The sequence below is a fragment of the Denticeps clupeoides genome, chromosome 12 (assembly GCF_900700375.1).
Source record: "Denticeps clupeoides chromosome 12, fDenClu1.1, whole genome shotgun sequence".
Taxonomy (NCBI): Eukaryota; Metazoa; Chordata; class Actinopteri; order Clupeiformes; family Denticipitidae; genus Denticeps; species Denticeps clupeoides.
In genome coordinates this window covers 1,341,123-1,360,216 of record NC_041718.1, presented here as the reverse complement: position 1 = coordinate 1,360,216, position 19,094 = coordinate 1,341,123, and the positions used below count along the sequence as shown (strand labels likewise).

The 19,094-nt window shown below is 42.1% G+C and overlaps 1 protein-coding gene across 16 annotated transcripts in view; it reads left to right on the top strand.

The window, feature by feature from the left end:
* dock3 (dedicator of cytokinesis 3) overlaps positions 1 to 19,094 on the top strand; it is a 163,073-nt gene that overhangs the window by 70,872 nt on the left and 73,107 nt on the right. For 13 of the 16 annotated variants that reach the window (XM_028999407.1, XM_028999403.1, XM_028999404.1 and 10 more), the window contains exon 6: positions 13,161 to 13,309. In XM_028999407.1, coding sequence (XP_028855240.1) covers positions 13,161 to 13,309 — 149 coding nt within the window. Of the gene's footprint in view, positions 1 to 6,892; positions 7,000 to 7,140; positions 7,219 to 13,160; positions 13,310 to 19,094 lie in introns of those variants that run through there. The other 3 variants (XM_028999410.1, XM_028999411.1, XM_028999409.1) reach the window with 3 other exon arrangements.

Genomic DNA, 19,094 nt, shown 5'->3' with positions numbered 1-19,094 from the left:
TGACTCACCATACTTTGGCCTGTCATAGGTGGAGCTGGTAAAATCACTATGATCTGTCATCATATCTGTAGTCATCAGAATGGCATGCCCCGTCACTCAAAAAAATCCACATTTACTCATATACATTTTCACATTTTCTAATGTCTATGCAGATGAATAATGTGCAACTCTCTGCAACAAACAGGCATAAACTGTGCAGCACTTCCACTTTGTTTTTTGTGCGCACTCACAGAACGAAAGCACTGCAGCACCCGTCCGTGGGTGATGACATCCATGGTTTGTCTTAAGATAGAAATATACTTGCTGTGAGCCATGTACAGTCATAACAGAAAATTAGGACACCCCATTAAATAATCAGCTCTTTATTAGGAAGTGTTTGCATATCAATGTCCAATAATTTTTTTATGTATGTCTGGAAAAGAAAGTGACTTAATTACAATTAAACATTTTTTACACATCCAAAAAAATATCTATATATGAACAAAAATTTGTATTTTAATGGAGGAAAAGGTTAGGACACCCTAACTCCTAATAACAAGTGTTGCCCACTTTGACTGATATAACTTGAGTGAGACGCCCTTGGTAGCCTTTTAGCAGTCTCTGACATCGATCAGAAGAAAGTTTGCCCCACTCCTCAACGCAGAGTTCTTTCAGCGGTGAGATGTTTGAGGGCCCGTTGCAAGTCACCCCACTGCATTTCAATGGGATTAAGATCAGGGTTTAGAATTGACCATTCCAGGACTCTCCACTTCTTAGTTTTTAGCCAGTTCTTGGTGGATTTGCTGGTATGCTTTGGGTCATTGTCATGTTGCAGTATGCAGTTCTGCTTCAGCTTACATTTTTTTGCAGATGTTCTTCAAACACTCTCTGATACACAGTAGAATTCATGAAGGATTCTATGATGGTGAGCTGGGGTCCTGCTGCAGCAAAGCATCCCCAAACCAAGATACTGCCACCTCCATGCTTTACAGTTGGTATGAGCTTCTTTTCTTGGAAGGCTGTATTTGGTTTATGCCAAACATGTCTTCTGTTCTGGTGTCCAAATAATTCAATTTTAGACTCATCTGTCTAAAGAACATTATTCCAGAAGTCATTGTCTTTGTCTACGTCCGCTCTGGCAAACTTCAGTCTGGCCTTAATGTTTCTCTTAGAGAGCAAAGGTTTCCTCCTTGCACACCTCCTATGAAAGTCAAACTTGTTTAGTCTCTTTCTGATTGTAGAGTCATGCACTTTCACATTGACAGTAGCCAGAGCCTGCTGTAGTTCCCGTGATGACATTTTAGGATTTTTGATGACTTCTTTGAGCAACTTACGGTCTGCTCTGGGGGTCAATTTGCTTGGACAGCCAGACCTGAGCATGGTAGCAGTTGTTTTGAATGTCCTCCACTTGTAAACAATTTTTCAGATGGTGGAATGGCTGATGTCAAATTCTTTTGAGATCTTTTTTAAATCCCTTACCAGACTCATAAGCGGTCACAATCTTTTTTCTGAGGGCATCAAACATCTCTTTAGATCTCACCATGGTGCTCACTTCAACACTTCAACAGTCAGGAGCACACCAAACTAATCTGAGGTTTAACCAGGGCAAGGCTTCTTTACAATGCTGGATAACATTGTACTGATCATATGCACATGACGTGTTACAGCTGTTTGGGATTTTAACCATTTTAAGTGGGATAATATGTGGGGGTGTCCTAGTTTATTCCTCATCAGAAATTGCATTCTTTTAAAATTACATTTCACAGAAATGTAAGAAAAAAGGCTTTTCCTAATTTTTAATTGTTTAGTTATATTATTTGGATCCCTCAGTATCATTAAAATTGATATTAAATATCCATATGTCCAAATATGTTTTAAAATATACAGGCTTTCATAATTTTCCTAATTGTCCTAATTTTCTCACATGACTGTATGTGTATCTGTACACAGTTGTTAACATTTGTGCTGATATACACTGCTCTAAAAAACATAGGGAACACAAAAATAAGACATCATAGATCTGAATGAATGAAATTGTCTTATTAAATACTTGGGTCTTCTGTTTCATAGGCAAAGAGAGATTGAACCGGGGATTGAACTCATACATGCAAAGCATGCGCTCTACCACTGAGCCAAGTCCCCACACTATTAAAATTACATTTATCAACCCATGGAGGTCTGGATATGAAAGTGAAGTGATTGTCACACGTGATACACAGCAGCACAGCACACAGTGGCACATGGTCTCCTGAAGGATCTTCTCCCTGACCTGGACTCAAATGTTGTCTGTGGTGCAACGCGTCATTGGTGGATGGAGCAAAACGTGATGTCCCAGACATGCTCAATGGGCGAGCAAGTCCATAGCAACAATGCCTTCGTTTTGCAGGAGCTGCTGACACACTCCAGCCTCATGAGGTGTAATATTAACTTGCATTAGGAGGAACCCAGGGCCAAATGCACCAGCATATGGTCTCACAATGGGTCTGATGATCTCATTTTGGTACCGAATGGCATTCAGGCTACCTCTGGCGAGCACATGGAAGGCTGTGTGACCACCAAAACTGTAAGCACAACCCACATCCTAGTACCTTGTACCTTTCTTGCTTTATCAATGGTGTTGGGACCATCAGTTGTGTTGTGCAGAGGTCAGGTTACTACACAGCCGACAGCCCTATTGGACAACTGTTAAAATTCATATTATGGCAAGAACCAATCAGCTAACTAAATAAAAACGAGTGGTCATCATTTCTTTAAGAAAAGAAGGTCAGTCAGTCGCCAAGTGGAGTCACAAAAACCATCAAGCGCTACAACGAAACTGGCACAAATGAGGACTGACCATGGAAGACCAAGAGTAACCTCTGCTTCTGAAGACAAGTTCATCCGAGTCACCAGTCTCAGAAATCGCAAGTTATCAGCAGCTCAGATCAGAGACCAGATAAATGCCACACAGAGTTCTAGCAGCAGACCCATCTCTAGAACAACTGTTAAGAGGAGACTGCGCGAATCAGGCCTTTTTGGTCAAATAGCTGCCAGGAATCCACTGCTAAGGAGAGCCAACAAGCAGAAGAGATTTGTTTGGGCCAAGAAACACATGGAATGGACATTAGACCAGTGTAAATCTGTGCTTTGGTCTGATGAGTCCAAATTTGAGATTTTTGGTTCCAACCTGCATGTTTTTATGAGACGCAGAAAAGGTGAACGGATGGATTCCACATGCCTGGTTCCCACTGTGAAGCATGGATGAGGAGGTGTGATGGTGTGGGAGTGTTTTGCTGGTGACACTTTTGGGGGTTTATTCAAAATTGAAGGCACACAGCATCCTGCAGCGAAATGCCATCCCATCTAAAAGTTGGACAATCATTTATTTTTCAACAGGACAATGACCCCAAACACACCTCCATGCTGTGTAAGGGCTGTTTGACAAAGAAGGAGAGTGATGGAGTGCTGTGGCAGATGACCTGGCCTCCACAGTCATCGAGAGAATGCCAAGAGTGTGCAAAGCAGTAATCAGAGCTAGAAAATAAAACCTGTTTTCAGTTATTTCACCTTTTTTCGTTAATAGTTATAGTCATAGTTAAAGGTCAAAACAGTGTAGAAGTCCAGAATGGGTTTTGCAATATTTTCTGCTCATCCATAAGACATCTAATGTTTAGTGGGTAATGTCAACAGAATGCTCCACACTTTCTGTTCTTGGTAAAATCTTACGAAAAGTCAAATATCCCTGCAACCTCATGAAAGAACAACAACAAAAAACATGTCACAACAACAGAAGAATTTGCACCAGTGTGTGTCCACAGTATATTCCAAATCTATAGATAGAGCAAAAAACAAGGAGCAATTTCATAAAACTCAAAAGTATAAAACTAATCATTTTTAAAATACTGGAAAATCTTGTCATAACTTTGCAGCTCTGTGTATGACAAAATGGGTTATGACCATAAACAGATATAGAGCATACAATAAACATAGGGGAACAGTTTTTTATTTTCCTCTTTATTGTCCTCTTTAATTGCCCTGTAGCATTTAGCTTGTAGTGCAGTGATTGGTAAAGCATTCGAACCAACTCTGTGGCCTGTGCCGAGCTGTTCCTATGGCAACAAATCCCCTGTGTCAGCTGATAGGAGGGAGTGGGGAGTGTTGGGTGGGTGGTTTGGATCCTCCCACTCACCAATTGTACACACATACTGTACACACACGGACACACACACACACACACACACACACGGAGATTCACTCGCTAGGTCTTCCCTCTCTCTCACACATACAAACACATAGATCTTTAGATTGAAAGCTGCCATTCCAATGACATTTTTTTACTATCTCAGAAATCCCAAGAATTTGACTGAAACACTGTTTCCTCATTTCCTTTCATTGATTACAGACGTTAATTCTCTTTTCTCCCAACAGACACCTTCATTGACCAGCATTTCAATGCTCTCAGACAATCAGTAATTAGTGTTGAGGCAACCTGTACACTAAAGGCAACCTGTACACATAACATCCTCCCTTCACGGGGAAATTATATAACCGTATTAAATCAATAAATAACACAGCGAGCCAGGACTCACATGCATGTGGGTGCGATTTTTTTTCTTTTAAATCTTCATACACACACACACACACACACACACACACACACACACACACACACACAGGGCTTTTGCTCCAAAATACATTTATTATTGTCATTCTCTAAACTACCACTAGTTGCTAAGCAACGTTTGAGAGTTCAGTATTGTGATGCACAAGATGTTAGTTCAGTATGAGTAAATGTTTGTGGTCTTAATTTTATATCTTAGTCTGGGCCTGTTAAATAGAAAAAAATGCTAAGAACCCTTCAGTACGCACGTACCAAAAAAAAGTGCTCTGTCTTGTGTTTGTGTTTCTATTGTTATCCAAGAATATGCCTCAGTTTAGTTTAATTTATTCATATATATTCACACAAGTGTGTACTTGAATGTGTGCAAAAGTGTGTACAAATCACGGCCAGTGGAGTGTGTTTGTGTGTGTGTGTGTGTGTGTGTGTGTATATCTATGCACCCATAACTTGTCATGCCTTTGAAACTGAAAAGGAAGCAGAACATACATACATAGGCTATGCATAATAAACAAGCAACAGTTCTGGTAATATGTATTTTGTAATACATTTCATCATATGATATGTTTATGGCAATATCTCTTTTCTGTCTACTTATAACTGAACTTCACAGTTTCTCGCACTTGTGACACGTGCCTGTACTCAGTCGTGACAGAACAACATTAAGTCATAGGTGTCCCTGAAGATGAAATCAGTTGGGGGTACAATTACTCCTGGGAGAAATGCTGGGAATTAGAGGACAAATAGGAATGGGGTCTGGAGCAATACATGGAGTGGGAAAGTTATAGCAGCATGCTATTTAAAACACATGATTAGAAGGGAACAATGAATTTTGCATAATGTTGAGTAAAACCTCATTATGTAGTGGAGTGGTGTTCTACGGTAAACAAACTTTTAATAACAGTAGAACTGTAACAAATGACATTTTCTGTTACTGTTGATCAGGTGATAAATCTGGATACAAAATGGACATACACCAATTAGCCATAACACTGTGAGCACTGATAGATGTGACGGGGGCTGGACATGGTGAGGAAAGAGGACAAATATGCATGACGTCACAAGACAGGGCTTTATTACATGGAGAACACGACAGGGGACTCATCACCAACAATGACCTGATGGTTAACAGAAACAAACAGGGCAGCTTCATACAGGCAGACGCAGGTGAAAACATTCAGGGAACATAATAACATAGGATAAACATGAAGCTCCCATCTGAACCACGGATCCAGAGTAGCCTCTTCCGGACCGGATCAGCACTCTTCCCTCAGGCATGACTCCCAGCAACAGCACCCAAAACAGTCCATGAAGGGGAGAGCATGGACACGGACAAGTGACAAACAGACAAAACAGGGCTTATCCATGGGGAACCGACACCCTGTCCGCTGTCCACAGGCACCTGCTGCTCCGGTACATTCCACTGAATGGCTGCTTCTGCTTGCCTTGAAGGCCACCAGACATGGGTCCATGGGTCAGGCATCTTCGACCAAACAGAAAAACCAGGGGTATCGGGACCCTGCAAAACATGAAGCAAATACTGGCCATTTGGTGGCCTCCTGGTGAACCATGGTTACTTGGATCTCAATGAGGCGGCATCTGCTGCGTCCAAATTCTGGTCTGGTCATTCCGTCATGGTTAAACATGGCAAGGAAGGTGGACGCATACGCACGACGTCATGAGACAGGGGCTTATTACATGGAGCACGCGACAGGGGAAACATCACCAAACAATGACCTGACGGCAAACAGACATGAACAGGGCAGCTTTGTACAGGTAGACAGGTGAAAACATGAAACTTCAGTCCAAACCACGGAACCGGAGTACTTCCTTCTGGATCGGATCCTAACAATTAAACATAGGTTGTAGTGAAGCCATAATTTAATGGCTCATAATATGTTTTGAGATGTTCTCGGTCTGCAGTGGATCAGTGTGGCATGTATGGGCAGAGCATGTTAAACATTATATTACAATGCATTATTAAAACTGAAGTGTGAGAACTTTTCAGTTTTTCTGTTCTTTCTGTCTGATAATATTTCATAGCTCATAATAGATCACATGTAGGCAACATACCCAGTGCCTGCCTTTCTGTCCATCTCCGTTTCTCTTCTACATCAGTCACAGTCCTTTTGTGCTTCCAGGAACCACAGGCAGAGTTGTTAATGCCAGGACAAGAAGAGCTCTCTGTGTGTGTGTGTGTGTGTGTGTAGGCATCCCACACTCTCAGACTGAAACTGCCATCCGCCAATGGCAACAGAGTCTGGCTCATACGCACTTCCGACTGCAAGGGAGTGTGTGTGTGTACGTGCTGAGAGCTTCACATTGTGTTAGGTAACTGTATGGATTATAGGAACAGGGTAAAACAGAAACGAGGAGTGAGCGAATGGGAGCGGGAGCGCGTGATGGTGAGAGAGTTGTTGGTGGTGAGCGTTCTGATCAACACATCTGTCATAGGCTCACCTATGAGTGCTGGCGTATGTGTGTTCCTGTGTGCATGGTGTGTGTGTGGGTGGCCATGTGAGTGTGGGGTGATGCAGCCATATGACAGGCTGTAATTTTCTCAGCATCACACTACCAGCTCATTCTAACATCCGCTCAGCTGTGGTGTTGAGGGAGAGGAGAGGACTTGACCCTCAGATGTGGTACGTATTCCTTCTCCTGTGTGTTTGTGCACCTGTGCTTCTGTATCTTCATCCTGACTGATGGGGCCCTTGCTCATGACCTTTGGAGATGGTCAGTAGACTTGCTTATGTGTAGAGTGTCTGGTCTTATCACTCATTTTGCTCTCTTCCTTTCTAGATTTACAATCTATACATCTATGTATATTAATCAAATGTCAGTTTGGATTTGTGGAAACTGCTAATTCTGCGATTAGCTCATGACTGAAGCAGATGGTTGTGGGTGGAGCTGAAGGGCGTGGTGGTCTGCAGAGACTGTACCAAGTGTCTAGGACTAAAGAATTTGTGGCTATAGTGTACATTTTTTGGGGTATTTTGAAATGGGTAATATTTACCATACTGCTGTCACAATTGTTTAGTAAGTTTTACTTGAATGCAGTCTTAGGTCATGTATGGATTCTTTTATTTCTTTTATAAATGTATTGCTGTTTTTTTTTTTTTTTTGACTACATAATATAAGTCAGATCTAATGATTATTCCAGGATTAAAGAGTGAATAAAAAAGATTTTTGAGCAGACTGCACTGTCTCAACATGGATATTGTGTAGGGTTTACTGAGCAGTGTGCTGTGGAGGAGCATGGCGTGTGTGGAGTGTGTAAATTTTGCGAGAAGCTGTAGGCAGGTAAAGTAGTGGGAGTTGAGGATGATTCACTGTCCTTCTCCTGGTCAGGATGCATCTCCTCCCACTGAGCTGGCTTCATTAAACACTCAGGCTTTAGGGGGTCTGGTGGCTTTTGTGCAGCAGGTTTCCTGATGTCTGTAGTGGTCTGAGAGGTGATGGCATAGCCCAACGTCCCATCTGATTTCATCTTCAAGCTCACTGGAATCTAGGTGGCAAGGCACTTGATGAAATGTTCACATTTTCCTGTTGTAATAAGGACATTTGTCTTATTGACCTACCAATGAGAGGTCAGATTGCATCCTGCAGTCCTGTCAGTTTAATCCTAATGAGAGCATGAACTGAGCGTGTGCCCGCGTGAGCCCGGGCATGTTTATGCTGACCCCTCTAATAAATGTTTTGTCTTTAATTTGAATGTAAAATTTAAAACACACATACCTATATGACTAGTATTGTTATTTTTACATATGTCTAATAATTATAATGATAAACCACATGCACATTCCAGTGTATTTTTTCGTGTTGGTCCCAAGCCTGGGTAAATGGGGAGGTTTACGCCAGGAGGGTAAAATTTTGCCAAATCAATCATGCAGACAGGTTAACCAACAATCCTGTTAGTGGAAATTGGGTGAAGGGGGTATGAGGGGAGAAAGGGTAGCAGAGTAGATGTGAGGGTTTGGGATTTTGAATGTTGGCAGCATGACTGGTAAGTAAGCTGTTATGATGGAGACAAGCAAGGTTGATATATTGTGTGACTCGATGGAAGGGAAGTAAAGCCAGGTGCATTGGAGGAGGGAGGTTGGTCCGATTGGAGAATAGGATTAATGTGTACAGCTACACCTAAATGGGGAAAAAATTGATCAACCATAGCAAGACGTTATGGGAACGAGTGGTAGAAGAAAAGATAAGAAGCGAAGTTATGATCAGTGGGCAGCAGTGTGGTTTCATGCTGGGAAAGAGTACTACAGAAATTATGACTCGGGGTGTTAGACCACATAGAAGGTCAGAAGGAGCTGCACTGTGGACTTAGAGAAAGCACATGAGAAGGGGCCTATGAAGTCAGGAGTGTAAAAGTGGTGCAGGACATGTATGAGGACAATGTGACAGTGGTGACGTTTGCAGTAGGAGTGACAGGCATGTTCAAGGTGGAGGTGGGTCTCTGGTGGGTCTCTGGTGGAGGTGGGTCTCTGAGTCCTTTCGTGTCTACTGTGATGATGAACAGGTTGACAGATGATATTTGACAGGAACCACCATGGACTATGATGTATACTGATGACATTGTTCTCTGTAGCGTGCTCTCAGGTAAAGAGAGGTGAGGTGGAGAAGTACTCTAAAGAGTAGCGCAATCAAGGTCAGTAGACCTGACACAGAATACATGAGAAGGAGGACAGTGGGATGGTCATGTTGTAGATTAGAGCAGGAGTAGAGCTGGAAAGCTGATACTTTGGATTTAACAGTCCAGAGCAATGGGAAGTGTGGAAGAGAGGTGAAGAAGAGGGTTCAGGGTGGAATTGGTGGAGAAGAGTGGCAGGAGTGATTTATGACTGGCGGGTACCAGCAAGACTGAAAGTCTTGTCAGTCTGAAGACTTTAGTGTGGTTAGTCATGTACATGTGAGTGGTACTGTGCACACCTGACTTGTTCTGAATGAGGCATGACTGTGTATGTCAGGGTGCATATGCAACAGCATCCATAGACATGCAAGTATCCTGTAATCTCTGTATGGGTTTGTAGCCCTAGATTTTTTTTCCCTTAGCTAAAACAGTTAAATGATTTCTGACTGGCCAAGTAGTCCAATTATTTTGCGTGCATTAACTCTTTGAGGGCAATTTTTTAGTTTGGGCCAAGTTAGCAGCAGCAGTTTGCAATGGTCCAAATTTTTGCAAGATAGCAATATGAATTACTGAAATTTACAATTAAATGAGGGCACCAATTTGTTCTGTTATATCTGGAATCCAGGGAAGATGCACATGCAGGATAAAGGCATAGCTGGCCAGCAAGCTGCCTAATGTAATAGCAGTTGGAGTGGAAGAACCATGCTGCTGATGTTATCTAATATCTATAGAAATGTCTAATACGTTTTAAGAAAGAAATCTTTTAATTTACTTTATGTGGCTTTTAAACAAGATCTCTGGCTATGTGGTACTTTTGTTTGAGAGCTTGCAGAAAGTGTGAGGGCATGAGTCACCCAAAATGATGGCTAGACAGAGAGAGAGTGAGATCGAAAAAGAGAGAGGGAAAGGACAGATTTAAATGACAGTGATGAAAGAGGAAACATTGCAGTGAAGCCATGGGTGTTTGGTGGGTCAATTAGGTGAATCCTTTGTAAATGTTGGTGCCACAGTTTCTTACACAATCCGTTCAGGCACTGAACACAGTCTGATCAGTACAATCACTTGTGCAATCACAATGCTGCACTCCCAATTAAATGGCTCTCAAACTAACAGTGAACCCTATTTTAACTCAATATATTGAAATAAAGTATGTTCTTATTAGAACTGATTTCAACTTGACTGTCCATGTATTAAAGATACAGTCATGGCCAAAAGTTTTGAGATTGACAGAAAAACTCAAGAGGTAGGTGGACAAACAAAAACCCACAAATTCTGACAAATTCCAAGCACTGATTATGAAGAAATAGGTTGCCATCGGTCAGGATTTGGCCCTGAAGTGCCAGAATTGTGGACTTATTCCTGGATCACTCCCGTTCTCCAAAACCTCCGTTGGCTTCATATTACCCATAGCATCAATTTCTAAATTCTTCTTTCTTCTACTTCCATCTGTCGGGTCAAAGTACCGAAGGTGGGGTGACCAATGTGGCTATCACATAGTACAGTCTGTATATATGTTTCCAGGTCCTGATGCTTGAATAAATCCCATGTGGGAGAGAGCTCGCTCAGGCCATATCGTAATATACTTTGCGATAGATCTTGCAGTTCTCCAGAGGGGGGTGTCTGACAAGTCCAAATGTTGGAGGGACACTGCTCTGTAGGCATGCTTTAGACTGGAACACACCTTGTCAAGAGTATTTTTCGTCTTGGTGGCACATTTCACATATTTAGTGAAGTTTGTAAGCAAATTTTCAAGGATGCCTGTTGGAACGACTACCCGGAGCAGCGTTGTACTCAGATCAGGCAGCCACAGTCTTTATCGGCACTATTTTATAACTGCCGCCAGAGAATCACCAAGCAACGTCATTATGATATAATTGATTATGTTTTACATTCCATTGATGCAGAATTGTCCATGTGTGCATCGCGATGCATCAATCATGCAATTATCAATGTGAATGACACGGTCCAAGATTTTACATTTTTAGGAATTGATAACCTTACTTGGTCAACCAATGTGGTGGAGGATTTGCTGAAGATTTGCTCAATAAATTCAAGCAATAGAAAACTATTGTAGACATTGTTTATACTGAAATTTGCAAAAAGACAACAGCCAGCCAGTTGACACGGATTCGCCCCATAACACATTGAGGCTTTTGTTCTTATACATTTCTCTTACCTTTTTATTTACTTTTTTTTTATTTACGGCATTTATCAGGCGCCCTTATCCAGAGCGACTTACAACCAGAAGTTACAGGGACAGTCCCCCCTGGAGCAACTTAGGGTTAAGTGTCTTGCTCAGGGACACGATGGTAGTAAGTGGGGTTCGAACCCGGGTCTTCTGGTTCATAGGCGAGTGTGTCACCCACTAGGCTACTACCACCTTTGGTCACACGTCATCAGAACATCAAGAAAGATTTGTGTGTGTGTGCTTAACCCTTCTTCCTGTCTCAATATGTGTTATTGTTTGTGTTATCTATGTTTTTTCTCCATGTACAGTTAATTGAAATGTGTTAGATGCTTGTTTTGAGATGTATGCTCACTCCCAGAATCCGTGTGAAGTAGGCTAAGGGAGGCACCAGCTAAGGGAGGCCTCAAGGACAGACCTTGTCTCCTCTATGTGTGTGTGCTTAGGCATACAGTACAACAATGATCAATTCATTATACATTTGAAGAACTTCAGTGCACATGTAAGTGTTCAAAGTATAACATGCACGTATATAGTGCTATATATGTCTCCAACAAATATCTTATTTATCTGTGCTCCTTCAAGCATACACAAAGATAGAGTGCATACACAAAGTTAGACACAAATTCAAATTGTTTGAGTTCAGTAAGTGCAATCATACATCTGTCATCATAATTAATTTCCTGGCTGCTGATGGGGCATTCCAAACTCCCTATAATTTATTTGGCTTTGCTGGGCCTTGCTTGTCTTATCTCTGTTCTTTCCATACCTCCCAAACATTGGTTGACTTTTTACTTCTACAGACTTTCCTGCAGGTGTGCATTTGAGTGTATGATGTCATTTAAAGGGCACATAAAGTTCAGACTGAAACTGTGTGAAGGGTCATACCTTGAAGGGCCCGCAAAGGCCCACAAACATACAATGTGGTTCAAAAATATACCTTATCAATATCGTGTTGTATTGTGTTATTCTACCACTGTGCCATTGTGAGCAGTCTGGCGTACGGCATCAGAGTTTGGTAGGCTTGCTGCTCCGCAACATACCAGAAAGCTATGCAGGGAGTAATTAAAACTTCCCAACAGGGGAGCACTGTGATCAGACAGAGGTGTATCATTGGTTCATGATTAAAGGCAGCATTTAGGTCAGGTGCATGATAGTGATTTTATATATATATATATATATATTATATATATATTAGCAAATGTCATCAGCCTAAGCAATTAGCATAGCCTCATAATGTCATGACCATTAAAATATACATCATAGCAAAGGTTAAACTCTTGATGTGCTAAAGAGTCACATCTCATAATCTTTCACAAATGATCATCACACTTTACCTTGTAAACACAATTAACACGCTTATGTTTGGCATGACCCCGGGGGTGAAAATGCCTTGCTGTCCAGTTGGATTTGACTAGGTGACCCTGCAAATAATACTACATAAGGGTTATGTTATCATTTAATAATAGCATTGCTAAACTAGGTGTAAGAGATTCATTGGGTTCTGTTAAGCTTATGTAATTACACTACAATTGACCTTGTTTGCTTTGTCCAGTTTGGACCTTTTTTTTTTTTACTGAACAGTGAAGAGAAACCTGTTTCTGGTGTTCTCATCAGGATTCAAGCTACAATATGGAAAATGCCTGTAATTGTTGATTATAAAACTGTCTAAGGCGGATGTTTATAGTTTTTTTTGTTTGTTTTTTTAAAAAGGTTATTCTTTTCAAAAATGTTTTTTGCATTCTGTCTTTCTGTCTTCCTTCTTTCAGAAGCACAAAGTTGACCTCTTCTATAAACTTCGCCAAGTCATGAATGAGCTCATCGACCTGCGAAGGCAGCTGCTTTCTGGTCACCTGACCCAGGATCAGATTCGAGATGTGAAGCGTCACATTACAGTGCGTCTGGACTGGGGCAATGAGTGAGTACTTAAGAAAATCAGTCAAATGAAAAAGTGAAATATGGCAGTAGGACTTAGTGGACCACTAGTACCCCTGTTTTGTCATTTCTGATTGTTCTAACCTAGAGGTGAAAACAGAGTTCAGTCTTTAATTCTGTTTAGCTCTGATCATGTTTTCATTTTACTAACATCCAATGCTTTGCCACAGCCCCCACTCATTAATTAATAAATCTCAGTATAGACCACTGGTTTGTCTGAACATCTTTTAATTAGCCACTGAGTCACAGAATAAGTATGTTAGGTAAATCTGAGACAAAAAATATGTGTATATATATATACTTTATATTGTAATATGTATTGCTCTAAATCAGATGACATTGAATTAGACTCATATTCATTCAGTTGTCTTACGGTGTTAATGTAGTCTGGAATAAAAGCTTTTGGATGCCACAAGGGGACCATGTTTATTCTATAGGCTCAGTTTCCTTAATAGAATATTCATTTTTATTCATGGGGCAGTGGTGGCCTAGCGGTTAAGAAAGCGGCCCCATAACAATATATTGGACTGGACTCACAATACAAATGCTCTCTATAAAGAAGGGCAGAGCAGGCTGTACCTGCTGCGGAGGCTCAGGTCCTTTGGAGTACAGGTCCACTCCTGAAGACTTTTTATGACTCTGTAGTGACATCAGCCATCTTTTACGGTGTGGTCTGCTGGGGCAACAGAATCTCTTCTGAGGACAGGAAGAGGCTGAACAGGCTGATCCAGAGGGCCAGCTCTGTTCTAGGATGCCCTCTTGACCCAGTGGAGGTGGTGAGTGACAGGAGAATGGTGGCTAAGCTGTCATCCCTGTTGGACAACATCTCCCACCCCATGCAGGAAACTCTGACAGAACTGAGCAGCTCCTTCAGTGGCAGGCTACAGGAGAGGTTCAGAAGGTCTTTTCTTCCAACCGCTGTCAGACACTCCAAACAAAGACCTCACAGTTGACCACACACACACACACACACACACACACACACACACAGACAAACAAACACACACTGGCATGCAAACACACAAATCAAATACACCACGGTAAATACCAATCATACAGATGTACCCATTGTACGTGTGTAGATTCCAATTGTACATTTGTAGATATATACATATACATATTTATTTTTCGCTGCTATTACCTCTGTTTTGCTGCTATTACCTCTGTTTCTATCCACTTTCTGCCGTGACATGAAATTTCCCACTTGTGGGACTAATAAAGCTTGATCTTATCTTATCTTATAATCAGAATATAGCCGGTTCGAATCCCAGTTCGCCACGGTGCCACTGAGGTGCCACTGAGCAAAGCACCGTCCCCACTCACTGCTCCCCTGGCACCTGTCAGGGCTGCCCACTGCCACTGCTCACTAAGGGTGATGGGATAAAAGCAGAGGACACATTTTATTTTTTCATTTTATGCACTTATGCAGTTCAGCACTATCCAAGTCCAACTGGGATAAAACCCCAAAAAGTGAAGACCAGATCGAATTGTGCTAATAGGGTGACAGCCCCACAGCCTGTTCATTTTCTTTTATAAAGGATAATTATAGAGGTTGAGGGCACGGCTGGTGAATAGGTGTGTGTGCATGTGTGTGCATGTCTTGGGCTTTTGGCAGGGTATGCATGGTTAGGTATTGTCTTATCATATGAAGTTAGGAAGGTTTAATTGCTGCTCATTTTTGTAATCCTTTTCATTTATACTGTCAAGTTCAGGAACAGACACACGCACACCCTTATGATAATATGCATATCTGTGAAATTTCAGTCTCCAATGCAGAGGGAAGTTAAGATATGAGTCCCTTTATCTACTAATGGCTCTTCAGAGGTATTCTTGTTTTAATCAGAATACATTTGAACCGTTTTTCCATAATGATGCTGCACAAGCAGATAGTGCCCCCTTCATTTGAAGCAGCAAACAGAGTTTTCCCCACAGGGAGTGGAGTGAACAGCCTGTGCGATCAATATGCTCTGGAAGCCATTCAGACAGATGAAGGACAGGACACCCCCTCTTCTGAGGTGGGAAATAATGAGTGAGGGTGACCCAGAGAAATCAGGCAAATGATTCCTCCAAAGAGACATGAAAGGCTGGGGAATGTTAAGGCATTAGCCCCCCTCTCTCTCTCACACACACACACACACACACACACACACACACACACACACTGTCATGTCTATGGGCTGACGGGGGAAGGAAGCACAGAGGTGGGACATACTGGGAAACAATGATTTATTAAACATAAACCAAAACGGTGCGAGGGCCAAAAACGGGAAATAAAGGGGAGAACGAAAAACAAACCCGCTGGCATGTGGCGATTGCCAGAACAGAAACAACAATATACACAACAATTGCAGGTTCCACAAAAATGTCACAGCTGCCGATGGGCGGAACCCCTCCATGGGCTATGTCCTTGGACCCCCAGCAGTACCATCAGTGGAGGAGGCGGGGCGGACGGTGGCAACCACAGGGCTCCTGTCCTGCTTTGTCCTCCCACTGGAGGACCCGGACCCTCTGGCTGGCTCTCAGAAGTCGGCCCCTCCAACCTGCACACAAAAATCAGAGGCGGATTCCCCAGGAGGCAGTCCCAGCAGCGCAGTTGCTGGCTGGAGACTTCACTTTGCCCTATTCCACCAGATTACCCCCGCATCGCCGTCTTCCTCCTCGCTGTCTGTCTTGTTCTCATAGTCCTCACACTGCCAGAAGTCACGTGGGTCCCCACAGACCTCCCTACGATTGTGGACGGGCATGATAGACAGAGCCATACCGGCCCCCACTGGCCACCAACTCGCATCATCGCCGCTCTCATCGTCGGCTGTGTCTTCCCAGTCCATGGGGAACCTTGCCAGCAGAGCGCAGAAGTTATGAGTGAGAATGTAGAAAAGGGATCTAAACCATGCTATTGTTAAACAGGATAAGATTAGAAGGATGATTTAGATTAAATTAGTATTTCAGTAGTCTGTCTGATCTCATCTAAGAAACAAGTACTGATTATGAAATTGAATGGCAGTGATTATAATTCATACATAACCTTGGATGGCGAATGTCTAGGTTCTGGGTGGGAAGAGGTAATTTTTAGCTGATGAGATCATGTCCTTGTGTCAGAGATGCTGATGAAGCATGGAGCCTCAGAACAGATGAAGTCTGATAAATGCTGTAAATGTCCTTTGCTCTATGGGAAACTGTCCTTCAGAGTGAAGTAACATTTGTTGGCCAGGAGACACGCGCACACACCATACACACAGTCCATCACATGCACAGTCAGCATCATGTTCCTGCCATGTTGAGCACTGGGGAGACTCATGGAAGACTGAGTGGAATGTAGGTCTTTAGATGTTAAATATATATAAATATATGAGGATTTTTTACATGGGACAAATCACATTTGTCAGGTGACAATTACACCTGAGCCTTACCTTTACTCCCGAGGTAACTGGACCTTTTTTCCCCTGATTGGTCTAATCCTGTTCAAAGTGTTTCCTAGCCTAATTGTTAGTCTCTGTGAGTATTTTGCTAATTTCCTCTTGATTAAGGCTGATCTATTTTAATTAGACAGATTTGTCTCTCTCTCATCACTGCACCTCTTTGTCAGTAGATTTAATTAAACATTAAGTGGAAATGGAAATGGATCAGAACCTGGGTGTTCCTGGGCAGGTCTTACTCAGCAGCATTTCTCTGAGCTATAGGGGTTTCAGTCCTGCTCTTCTGAGAATGTATGTGCCTCTTCTCCTGCTTCATTAGGATCAGATGATTGTTAAGTAGCTAATGATCTATGTGCAGCAGGTTCGAATGAGAAACGCTGAATGATGCTCCTCCAAAAATAACATGGAGCACACCTGCTGTAACCAGATGAGTAATAACAAGCACATTAACATTATCTGCAAGTTTTAGTGATACAATAAAAAATGAGACCACCAAAAATTATTTCAAAACCTTTAATACTTTTTATGTACCAAATCCCACCTGTTAGAAACTGAAGACGAAGAGGACTTTCAACCCAACAGTAACATACAAATTGTCACATTGAGTAGAGAGTATGAGGCTGTCTTGGCAGGGGACAGAGGACTTGGGTACAAATGTGAATGTGAACAGATAGCCGAATCTGAAAATGTTCTGCCAGAGCACAGTTCCAGTGGATGATGGAGTTATTGTGACTGTGAATGGGGAAGACTGGCTGAAGGTGTGACAGGAGGGAGACATGGAATATGTTAATTAACAGGACATTGATATGAAACCTTATTCCTCTGATGGAGGACACGGAAGGGTCAGAGGAACCAATGACTCATCGGTTCCTCAGCTTTTGACAAAAAGCTTTTCAGATTAAATGATGCACAGAGGAAATACATAAATGCAAAATGTTGCGATTTAATTTGCGTGTACTGACCATTAATAAGACAATAAAAGAATAAAAGAGCTGTCAGCATGTACTAAAAGAAACAGAGGTAGCTTAAAACAAAGCTTGAGTACTTCTCTCTTCCCTGCTATTGCCGACACTGGTTAATGTGAACAGAGGTCACGTGAAGTATAGAGGTCACTCCAACAGTTTTTCAGTTTCTCAATTTTGTGTGATTATTTCCCATTGTATCTTTAAGACCTATCTTCTACATTTACATTTACATTTACAGCATTTATCAGACGCCCTTATCCAGAGCGACATACAATCAGTAGTTACAGGGACAGTCTCCCTGGAGCAACTAGTGTGCAAGTGTCTTGCTCAGGGACACAATGGTAGTAAGTGGGATTCGAACCCGGGTTTTCTGGTTCATAGGCGAGTGTGTTACCCACTAGGCTACTACCACCCTATCTTCTATCTGCCATAACCACTTTTCTGTCTTCTCATTCCTTGAGACATTGATGCTTCATCAAGTGTCATGTCCGCGAGCTGATTGGAGAATGAAGCGCAGAGACGGGACATACTGGAAACAATGATTTATTAACAACACAAATCAAAACTGCACAAGGGCCAAAAACAGGGGAAACAAAGGGGAGAACATAAACCAACCCACAGGTGTGTGGCGTTTGCCAGAACTTAAAACAACTAAACAGCTAAGTTGCAGGGTCCACATAAAAATGTCGCAGCCTCAATGGGCTGCTCAACAAGTCCTTATAACCAGGCTCCAGCCATGTCCCTAATTACTCACACCTGTTCCATGGCTGGAGACCTGATGTCAATCAGATTGGCATACCCAGCCGCATTATTGACATACTTTTTTCAGCATGAAGATTTCAGTATTAGATTTTCAGCATCAGCAGTATTACCAGCAGTATTGAGATATACTCTGAGAATTTCCATCATATGTCTTGCATTCACATCTGCTGGTTTCAGCCCACCCTTTGCCATTGTTGGATGAGCTATATCATTAATCTTGCTACTAAATTGCCTAGACAATGGTCAACTTTCAAAAGCCACAAGATCTTTTAAAGCAGATATTGATCTTCTTTTGAGCTCACGGTTACAGGAAAATTCTCCAGCTTATGTCTTCATCACTGTCTTGTCCATTGATTGGGTATTGAGAAGAGACCATCAGTCAGGAACACAGGAAGATATTACCTCTGTTTTTATGCTTGCTTATATATCTTCAGGGGTCTTTTCTGTCTCTTTTGTCTCACACCAATCCTGCTTATAATGACGCTTGATGAATTTTCATGTTGGGAAATCTCCAGGTTCTCTGAGTCAGTGATGAGGCATGGCAACTTATATTTATAAGGATGGCGGTGGCGAGGAAAATGCAAAAGCTTGACTCACAAACACAGGGGTTTTAATCAAATAAACA